Here is an 11,240-nt window from a genome sequence, read left to right as displayed (position 1 = left end):
GAGGTGGCCGAGGCCCGAGGGATGTTTAACTGTTTACCGCCCATACGAGATACAACTCTGCGTGGCAAAGGGGCCGGTATGGCCCACGCCATACCTTGGTACGGCCCAGAAACAGACCAGAAGGCGAGTTATTTGAATTTGTAACACTATCGTCGCGCGGCTTCGCCACTTTGTAACTCCGCAGCCGTGCTTCGCCAGTTCGGTATTATGGACGAAACCCTCACGCTATTTTGGTACAGTTAATGTCCCGGCCTCTGTAACCTTTTCTTACCTACGGTAAAAGTCATCGTTGCCCCTCGCTGTAACCACGGCGCCCCTCGGTGAAAACCTAACTCTCATCCCCTTCCACGGCGCCGCCACTACCCGTCGAGCTCGATCCTCCGATAGTGCTCTTCCTCCGATGGCGGCTCCGTCGAGGGGGAAGAAACGCCTGGTGGTCGACGTCGATGTCGAGTTGGACAGTGAGGCCGAAGTAGCTTCAGCTTTCAGTCGTCTGTCTGTGTCGATCGTTGCCAAGCCTTCAGGCGAGTACGTTCGCGCCAAGGAGCACTCCTCCCCGAGCGTGAACTGCGCGGCCACATCAGGTACTAAACACTCAGCAAACTTACCAACAATACAACCAGTGCTCTGAACTCTTCTGTTGTCATCAGGTACTGGGTACACCCAGCAGCAGACCCCTTCTGTCGCGAAACAGTGCTCTGAACCACGTTCAGTGTCGGTAAGGTTTCCTTGCAGTAGTATTATTAATTTCCGAGTTCAATTCCAACTGCATAGTATGTGGTTTCGCAGATAACCAGATTTGAAACGGTTCGTAGTGACCTGGCAATAGCCATTGCAAAGATGCATGTAGTTGGGAACGAGTTGAAAGATTTGGCCGGAAATGAGATAATGAATTCGCCAGATACGGCCAAAGATGTGTCAGTGAACTTCTCAATGTGGCGCGTGTATGAGCTTGCTCAGTCACTGATGGACGAAGCGCAACGTTTAGAAGATCTTGAAGCTGGTCCTTCGCCACCATTATCTGAATGTTTCAATAACCATTTTGCTGAAGATGAAGATATGGGTGGCGGGGAATGGGCACTGGATGATGTGGATTCCGAAGAGCTTGTGGATCGTCAGATGAAGTAGATTAGTATGTGTGGTGTGGAATGGCACTGGATGTTAGCTGTGTAAGGTTATTTGTGTAAGAGTTATCTGTGTTACCAGTGTAAGGTTAGTATGTGTTTATCACTGAAACTCAATCACTGAGTCTGGTGAAAGTCGCCTAGAGGGGGGGTGGATAGGCGAAACCTGAAAATTAAAACTTTATCCCCCAACTAGATCCTTTGATTAGTGGTTAGAACAAGATGAACAATTATCGGAGTATAAAAACTAAGTTCTTGCTAGAAGAGAGTATAGCTTTCAAATAATACGGAAGTGATAAATCAATACAACTAATAATTCTATGATAACAAAGCAAGAAAGCTTAGATGAAAAAGAGTACTAACTCAAGTTCTTTTCTTGCGGAGTGTTGCTTCACTTAAATGAGATTTTAACTTGAAGCAACACCAAATGAAATGAGCAAAGAATAATGCAAGAGAACTTAGAGTAAGGGAAAGCAAACAAATCACAAGCAAAAGCACAATGAACACAGGTGATTTGTTTTACCGAGGTTCGGCCCTCGAAGGCCTAGTCCCCGTTGAGGAGTCCACTTAAGGACGGGTCTTTTTCAACCCTTTCCCTCTCTCTCCCGATCACACAAGGATCGGCGAGCTCTTCTTCTTCTCAAGGATCACTCTCGATCCCACAAGGACCACCACAATCTTTGGTGTCTCTTGCTAGCTTTTACAAGCCTCCAACACTTTGGAGGAAGTTGGAATGGGAGTCAAAAACTCCACGCGCAAATGAACACAAAGATGTAGCACACACTATCTCTCAATGAATCTCACAAGGCGCTAGGGCTAAACTCAATTGAGTAGCTCTCAATTGCTTGCTCTCTCTTTTGTGGCACTTGTGTTGGTTGTAGTGGACTAAATCTTGTGTATAGGATGGATCAATGAATATAGGTGGTTGGGAGGGCTTGAGTATGTCAACTAGATGACTTGGAATGTTGCTTGGACTCCCCCACCTTGAAGTGGACGGTTGGAGTGGTATTTATAGCCCTCAACCATCCATATAGCCGTTGGGGCGCATCTGCCAGGAATTGCACTGGCGGACGGTCCGCGGCTAGGGCCCGGACGGTCCGCGACCCTCCAACGGTCGATTCTGACATCTTCAACGGATACTTCTGTCAGATCAACGGCTAGATCAACGGCTATCTGCCTCGGTGACACTACGCGGACGGTCCGCCCTTGGTCCCGGACGGTCCGCGCCAGCTCTATAATTCCTTTTGCTCAACTTGTCACCTTCGGGCTGAACCAGGTCTTCACATGCGGACTGTCCGCGAATTATAGCCGGACGGTCCGCACGTTGTAGCTGGACGGTCCGCGGTTTAGTCGGACTGTCCCTGATTTGTAGTTCCTGGTCGAAGTCAACTCGGTGTCGCGGACGGTCCGCCGCAAGGGCCCGGACGGTCCGCGTGTGGTCTCAGACGGTGCTTGCTCTTCCATCGGACGGTCCGCAGTAGAGACACATGTTTTTGCATTGGTTCTGTCCGAGGATCATCCTGGTGTCGCGGACGGTTCGCCGCAAGGGCCCGGACGGTCCGCGCTTAGTCTGTTTTTCCAAAAAGCTTCTCCTGTCCGGAATAATCTACGGTATTCCGGACAGTCGATTTAGAATAGTTGTAGATGAACCTTTGGCACCTGTAGAGCATATAATCTAGAGCAAACTAGTTAGTCCAATTATTTGTGTTGGGCAATTCAACCACCAAAATCATTTAGGAAAAGGTTTGACCCTATTTCCCTTTCAATCTCCCCCTTTTTGGTGATTGATGCCAACACAAACCAAAGCAAATATATAAGTGCAGTAATTGAACTAGTTTGCAACAGGTAAGTGCAAAAGGTTACTTGGAATTAAACCAATGTTACATTTCATAAGATATGCATGGATGCTTTCTTCATATTTAATGTTTTGGACAATGCATGCACCATTTGTTTTGTTTTTGCAAACTCTTTTGTAAATTCTTTTCAAAGTTCTTTTGCAAATAGTCAAAGGTAAATGAATAAAATTTTGAGAAGCATTTTCAAGATTTGAAATTTTCTCCCCCTGTTTCAAAATGCTTTTCCTTTGACTGAACAAAACTCCCCTTCAATAAAATCCTCCTCTTAGTGTTCAAGAGGGTTTTAAGATATTGATTTTGAAAATACTACTTTCACCCCCTTTTGAACACAATAAGATACCAATTTGAAATTTACCAATTGAAAATTATCAGTTTTCTAAAACTAGGTGGTGGGCGGTGCGGTGCGGTCCTTTTGCTTTGGGCTAAAACTTTCTCCCCCTTTGGCATGAATCACCAAAAACGGATACTTTGAGTGAAATATAAGCCCTTAAATAACTACTTTCTCCCCTTTGGCAAATAAAACATGAGTGAAGATTATACCAAAGACGGAGAGACAGCGGGATACCGGCAAAGAGTGGATAATACCAACGGAGTTGAGTGGAAGCGATGTCTTTACCGAATACTCCATTTCCCTTTCAATCTAAGACTTAATACATGAGATACTCATGAAAACATATTAGTCTTAGCCTTGGCATACAATGAAGATAAGAAATATGCAAATGTACCAAAGGAAAGAGACATGATTAAAAAGGATATGTCAATTAAGATTAAACAATTCTATACAATATAGATTGCTCCCCCTAAATATGTGCATGGAGAGGAACATATATTTTGGCCTTAAATGCCAATTGCACATAATTAGGTTAATGAGAACATATCTATATTATACGGAATGTGAAGTGCATTGTGTAATATTATAAGTGTGATGCTCAGGTCAGTTGATGCACTTATGAAAGCATGTTGTAAACATTTCAAGCATTTTCCCTTAAGGATTTCAAAGAGGCTTAAGGACTATCCACCTTTGGAATAAAGGCAGCTTATCCTCGTTACAAGGTTAAGCTTTAAGCTCTTTGACAATTAAATCACTTCATCTAGTTTCAACAAAGATGCATTAAAGCATGAATGAATTTTTGAGAAGTTAAACTAGATATGAAGCAGGGATAATACATGGACATGCTTTCTCTTCCTTTTATACAAGATATGCAAAGAATGTATAGAAAAGGAAGATTTAGGTACAAGTTTAAATGAAAGGAGATAGTTTTACCTTTATGTACCTTTACATAGGGACGCTCTCTTCATTGTGCTTGTCCTTAGTCTTAGATGCTTAAGACCAATTCTTAATGACAATATATGGAAATATTTTGCACAAGAGAGAGTTCTACAACTAGTAATCTTTTCAAGTTCTTGTTAGCATATATCAAATGGATCACAAGTTGCATCATGAATTCTCCTTTTAACTTAGTGCATATCAAGATAGATGTCGATTGAAATTACCAATTGAAATCAAATTGAAATTGCATGAGGCACTAAGTAGCATAAGTGATAATTGAAGTTATTCAATGATCAAACTACAGATGCGATCAAAAGAACAACATAGGCATTAGATTTTTAACTAAGCTCAAAAATAGGAGAATCCAATAAGCAAGCTACTTTAGCAATGAAAGCAACAATCATTGATAAAAGCGACATTATTTTAACAAGTTGGATTGATGTGAAGTAGCATACTTTATGAGAAACATTATTCTCATGTAAGAGACTATATGAAAACAATAGTCTCAACATAATCAAAATATAGGAATGGACTCCCCCTAAAGATATGCATCAAGGAATTGAAAGAATTGATTTCGATGCATTCACTTTTAAAGACATAAAGGGAGACCCATTATACATCTTGATCAAGGCTTATAAAATTTGCAATAAACAACTTAAGCCTTGTATTCTCACAATGAAAAAGATCTAGAATGCTTACAACCACACCATTGATTGTTGTGAAGACCTTATTGTCCAAGTAGGTGTTGTTGTTCTTGATGTTCTTCCTTTTTCATTTGAGTGTCCTCCCTTTGTAGTTGTCTCTTTTTCCTTCCAAACTTATTGAAAATACTCAAGAGAGATGTCAATAGCGCAAGGGAGTACATGATGAATGATGATTTCTTTTAGAAAATAAATATGAACAATTCATCATCCATAAGTCACACAGACATGAAGTAAAATCCTTAACATTAGTGCATATCATAGGAAAAGAGGAATATGCACTATTTAACCATTTGATCAATCATAGGAATTTACTTCTTCATATTGAGTTTAGTAATCATTACTTTAAAAACAAGTCAATATGAGAACATTTATAGCAAAGGTATGAAATAGATTCTAATGGATAAGTGCATTAATGAGAATGAGATTGAATGCATATCTTAGGCAATTTAAGTTTAACAAAGAATCTATTTCTTCACAAAGATATAATTAGAGTGAACAATCATTGATGGGAACTAAATTTAAGAGATGAGTTCCCATACCTTTGCTTTGACTTTTCTTCCTTTTGGGTGAAGAGTACCCTTTGCGGCTTGTGGCTTTAACCTTGCACTTACTCTCTTGTAGATTTTCATAAGTAGGCTCAAGAGAAATGTTAATAGCAACACAAGCACTAGTTTCCCTTTTTGTAATCATTTTTGATAAGGAATGAAAAGTGAATTACTAAAGCATGGAAACTTTATAATATGAACTAGATTATCCCTTGAAGTATGCTTAGTTTTAACTTATGAAACAAGCATAGTAAGTCCTTTAAGATTACAGGAATAAATCTAATTCATAACATGGAGAGCGACAAATGTAGAAGAATCATATCCAATATAAGCAAGAAGCATAACAACATGAGTCATTGGATTGACTTTTCTTTTTATGTTAAATTACACATCTCCAAAGAGGAACATATTCTCTATTAGTGAGACTACATGGGTTACTTAGATAAAAACATTAGTCTTACTATAAAGAAAGATTCCCTTTTATAAGTGTCTTTAGGATTTGAATTCTTTACATGACACCTTATTCTTTTAAGAACATGGAATCTTTTTCTATATCTAGATCATGGCAATAATAGGATAATTAAAGTAAAAATATGCCATGAGTTACTTAATATTGTAAAACATGTAGATTGCCATAGTATAGGAATGATGATCATACAATCTACTATATGAGAGGAAATTCTTTAAAGAATGGTGACATAACTTAAGATCATTTTAAGTGCTTCCTTTTTCTATGTGACTACACAAGACTCATAAGAAATGATATTCTAAAATACTTGCACTTAAAAGATAAGTGTTACCATCCTTTGGCTTTCCTCCATGTTGTAGGCCTTGATTTTTCGCATATGATATCTCTTCACTTCCTACAACATATAATATCTTCCTCGAGATGATATGAGTTAAAGACATAGCAATTTGAAAAATAACCTTGGGTCAATCATGTATATAGATCACTGGAGATCGATAGCTTGAGTTGATAAGAATCGAATGGACTTTCTCAAGCACCCCAAGGCTTCATACCATCTCCATCTCCTGCAAAGCTTGTCAAGCATGTTTTGGTACCCATCTCTTGATGGGTCCATTATGGTTAGTTAACAAAGATCTAGGAACCCAAATGTCCTTTGTGCTAGCGTTTGACAAATTCATTGCCTTTCTTGCACAAGTTGCAATTTTGGGTTGCCTAGTTATATATGAATCAAATGACAAGCTATGAGTGGAGGAGTTACCAATGGGACAATCATTGCTTTGATGTCCCTTTTCCCGGCATGTGTAGCATAGGCGTTTTCCAAGTTTTGAAAATTTCTTCTTTCCTTCTTTGTTGCTTGCTACATGGTTAGTAAAAACTTTCTTTGCTAACCCTATGCCTTTTTGTTTTAAATGGGGACAAGATTTAATAAAGTGTCCCTTCTTTGAGCAATTAAAACAAAGTTTGTCATCCTTGTTAATAATCAAGCCATTTTTAATATAGGGACATGATCTAATCAAATGCCCCTTTTCAAAGCATTCACTACACCTCTTATTTCTATTTGTAAGAAGTGTGACTTGATTATTACCTTGGATGTTACCTTTTATGGAGGCATGGTTGAGGCTTTTGGAGGCGGTGTTGATTTTCTTCTTTTGCTTCCTCCTCTTGGCAATCCTCAAGTCCTTGACATTTTCTTCAAGGGATTTAGTGCACGCCACGGTTGTTCCCGTCTCAAGCTTCTTCACCATGTGATCACGGTTATCTTGAGAAGGTTGAGCAATGAATTTCCCTTTTAGTTGTGTCAAGCTCCTTATTAGCCTCTCATTTTCTTCTTTGAGCTTTTGATATGTATCATCTTTTGTTCCTGTAAATTCTAGCTCAAAGGAAGATTTGCTTGTCGACGGACAACAAGCATTAGCACATGGCAATATAGTTTCTATTTGAATACATGTGCATGATTGAGGTTGTTGGGATTTTAAGTTTTCTATCACAACCTCATGAGCAATATTTAATATGATATGATCATCCATAAGATTTTCATGAGAACATAGAAGCATATCATATTTATCTTGAAAAGCTAGATTTTCAACTTTTAGCTTTTCTACTTGGTCCTTGAGCAAGGTATTCCTATTTACTAATTGAGCGATACAATGTGAAGCGTTATCTTGCTCAATTGAAATAGTTTCATACCTTTGGACCAAATCAACATGAGAGCACTTTAGCTCCTCATGTTCTTTAGTCAACTCATCAAAGTGTAGCATTTTCATGGAGAGAATATCTTCTACCCTTTGACGAGCTTCGCTTTGCTCTCTTGCTCTTTCTAGAAGTCTGAGCATGACCGCCTTATCTTCTTGGCTTAGGCGAGCGTAGAGATGCACAAAGCTTCTTTCTTCCTCCTCATCCTCATTTGTGCTTCCGCTATCATTTTCATTAGCCACACAACACATGTGGGAATCGAAATGGGAAGACAAACCTTTTGGAGAGGTGGATTCATCGTTTGGTCTCCATCGTTCATTTTCTCCTTCTTCCTTGCAAGGGTTAGTATCACAAAAACTAAAGGAAGTAGAGGCATCAAATGAATTATTATGTTTGGACTCATCAAACTTGATTTTAATTCTAGTCCAAATATCATGCGCATCGGGAATGGATTCGTCATAGTTTGATATGAAGGCACGATAATCTTCTTTGCTAAGAGAATTGTTTAAGATGTCAATAGCTAGGTAGTTTAAGCGATAACATCTTTGATCCTCCTCGGAATTAATTTTTCCATTAAAGCTAGAGGGAAAAATACTCTTGTCAATAATTTGTTCTAATTGAGGATGTATGGTTCTAAAGGCATTTATCACACTAGTAGACCATGAATCATAATTAGAACAATCATCACATAATATCTCAAGAGTTACCTCCTTCCGAGTTGGGTTCTCCTGGATCTTCTTGTTCTTTTGGGATCTTCTACGAGCCATCACTTCGAGTTGTTAGACTCAAGATGAAGTGCCTAGTTCTGATACCAATTGAAAGTCGCCTAGAGGGGGGGTGGATAGGCGAAACCTGAAAATTAAAACTTTATCCCCCAACTAGATCCTTTGATTAGTGGTTAGAACAAGATGAACAATTATCGGAGTATAAAAACTAAGTTCTTGCTAGAAGAGAGTATAGCTTTCAAATAATACGGAAGTGATAAATCAATACAACTAATAATTCTATGATAACAAAGCAAGAAAGCTTAGATGAAAAAGAGTACTAACTCAGGTTCTTTTCTTGCGGAGTGTTGCTTCACTTAAATGAGATTTTAACTTGAAGCAACACCAAATGAAATGAGCAAAGAATAATGCAAGAGAACTTAGAGTAAGGGAAAGCAAACAAATCACAAGCAAAAGCACAATGAACACAAGTGATTTGTTTTACCGAGGTTCGGCCCTCGAAGGCCTAGTCCCCGTTGAGGAGTCCACTTAAGGACGGGTCTTTTTCAACCCTTTCCCTCTCTCTCCCGATCACACAAGGATCGGCGAGCTCTTCTTCTTCTCAAGGATCACTCTCGATCCCACAAGGACCACCACAATCTTTGGTGTCTCTTGCTAGCTTTTACAAGCCTCCAACACTTTGGAGGAAGTTGGAATGGGAGTCAAAAACTCCACGCGCAAATGAACACAAAGATGTAGCACACACTATCTCTCAATGAATCTCACAAGGCGCTAGGGCTAAACTCAATTGAGTAGCTCTCAATTGCTTGCTCTCTCTTTTGTGGCACTTGTGTTGGTTGTAGTGGACTAAATCTTGTGTATAGGATGGATCAATGAATATAGGTGGTTGGGAGGGCTTGAGTATGTCAACTAGATGACTTGGAATGTTGCTTGGACTCCCCCACCTTGAAGTGGACGGTTGGAGTGGTATTTATAGCCCTCAACCATCCATATAGCCGTTGGGGCGCATCTGCCAGGAATTGCACTGGCGGACGGTCCGCGGCTAGGGCCCGGACGGTCCGCGACCCTCCAACGGTCGATTCTGACATCTTCAACGGATACTTCTGTCAGATCAACGGCTAGATCAACGGCTATCTGCCTCGGTGACACTACGCGGACGGTCCGCCCTTGGTCCCGGACGGTCCGCGCCAGCTCTATAATTCCTTTTGCTCAACTTGTCACCTTCGGGCTGAACCAGGTCTTCACATGCGGACTGTCCGCGAATTATAGCCGGACGGTCCGCACGTTGTAGCTGGACGGTCCGCGGTTTAGTCGGACTGTCCCTGATTTGTAGTTCCTGGTCGAAGTCAACTCGGTGTCGCGGACGGTCCGCCGCAAGGGCCCGGACGGTCCGCGTGTGGTCTCAGACGGTGCTTGCTCTTCCATCGGACGGTCCGCAGTAGAGACACATGTTTTTGCATTGGTTCTGTCCGAGGATCATCCTGGTGTCGCGGACGGTTCGCCGCAAGGGCCCGGACGGTCCGCGCTTAGTCTGTTTTTCCAAAAAGCTTCTCCTGTCCGGAATAATCTACGGTATTCCGGACAGTCGATTTAGAATAGTTGTAGATGAACCTTTGGCACCTGTAGAGCATATAATCTAGAGCAAACTAGTTAGTCCAATTATTTGTGTTGGGCAATTCAACCACCAAAATCATTTAGGAAAAGGTTTGACCCTATTTCCCTTTCATCTGGCATAACCTCCAAAACAGCTTCTCTCCATCTAAATAGTAACTTGAAGCTATCCTCCCAGGTTCCATACAACTCTCTAAGGGCCTTCTCTTTACCTTTCCACACTGTATCATAAGAAATTGTGCAATTGTGTTGCTCTTGCAAGGTAGTTTGCAATTCTTTTGCTCCCATATGTGGTTTCTTCGTTAGGATTGGAAGTGCTAGGGATGCAACCCATGAGCTCGTGGGTGTTGTTGTTTTTCGACGACCACTTGATGTGCATGTGTGCTGATCCACGATTACTGTAACCTGCACACAGAAAGGAAACATTCTGAGCTTCCTAATTTCATCCACTATCGAGAGTACAATAAATATGTGATAAAACATTACTCACCACTACTGTGGGAGACCCGGCATTCTGTAGCCTTGCATTGATTCTCCATGGACAATCACCTCCTTTGCAGTAAGCTCTATATCTGAAAGGTGAGCTTGACTCAATTCCTAACTCGAACTCATTACTGATCGCATATTGCCTCATAGCCAGCCTGAATTCTTTCATATCCTTGTACAAACTACCAATCTTCATTATTGGATTTGATCTGTTGCAAACAAATACCCTTTCTTGTGGTATGCAATCATTGCAGGGCAAAGCAGCAGTTTCATCATCTATTTCATCGCTACCGCGGACACCAAACGATCTACTAGTAAAAGCATCTTGCCTTTCAGTAGTTTCACGTTCATCTTCTGCTAGCAATCCTAACCGATCATAAAGCACTGACTCTGAGGCAGTATGTTGTTCTCCTTCTTCTTCCCATCTATCATCAATCTGTATTGCCCCCCAATCAATTTCTAATACCTGAAACCAAAGGATAATACACCTATGAAGTACTAGGCGCAGGTACTAAACACAATTAATTGTTGTATACTGTAAATTGAATCAAACCTCCATTGTATGTTGCTCCCTAAAAAGAAAATTTAGGGGATCCGACAAATCCGAGGTCCTGATCGGTGCATCCACTCTTTCCACCGGAGAACCAGTGGGAAGGCAAGGAAGGGGCGCGTCCGAGCTCATAACCGGTAAAACTTGAGTTGAATCCGGGGAGTAGGCGGAGTTTTCTACCTCCATGCAGCGGGATGCAGAGGAGGGC

At 40.9% G+C, this 11,240-nt stretch overlaps 2 protein-coding genes across 2 annotated transcripts; one reads left to right on the top strand and one right to left on the bottom strand.

Annotated features, from left to right (window-relative positions):
* The first annotated feature begins 107 nt into the window (after window positions 1-107).
* Window positions 108-1,218, top strand: LOC109939449 (uncharacterized). The gene is made up of 3 exons (XM_020537640.2): window positions 108-584; window positions 651-718; window positions 790-1,218. Exons 1-3 carry the CDS (start codon window positions 401-403, stop codon window positions 1,126-1,128), a joined length of 591 nt encoding a protein of 196 aa, XP_020393229.1. The 5' UTR covers window positions 108-400; the 3' UTR covers window positions 1,129-1,218.
* Window positions 1,191-10,872, bottom strand: LOC111589274 (uncharacterized). Its single transcript, XM_023300067.1, has 3 exons — window positions 10,487-10,872; window positions 10,097-10,401; window positions 1,191-1,194 (listed from the first exon to the last, which is right to left on the bottom strand). Exons 1-3 carry the CDS (start codon window positions 10,676-10,678, stop codon window positions 1,191-1,193), a joined length of 501 nt encoding a protein of 166 aa, XP_023155835.1. The 5' UTR covers window positions 10,679-10,872.
* Window positions 10,873-11,240: the final 368 nt, after the last annotated feature.

This window comes from Zea mays, chromosome 5, assembly GCF_902167145.1.
Source record: "Zea mays cultivar B73 chromosome 5, Zm-B73-REFERENCE-NAM-5.0, whole genome shotgun sequence".
Lineage (NCBI taxonomy): Eukaryota > Viridiplantae > Streptophyta > Magnoliopsida > Poales > Poaceae > Zea > Zea mays.
The sequence above is the reverse complement of the archived record's forward strand: the minus strand, read 5'-3'. Positions and strand labels throughout refer to the sequence as shown.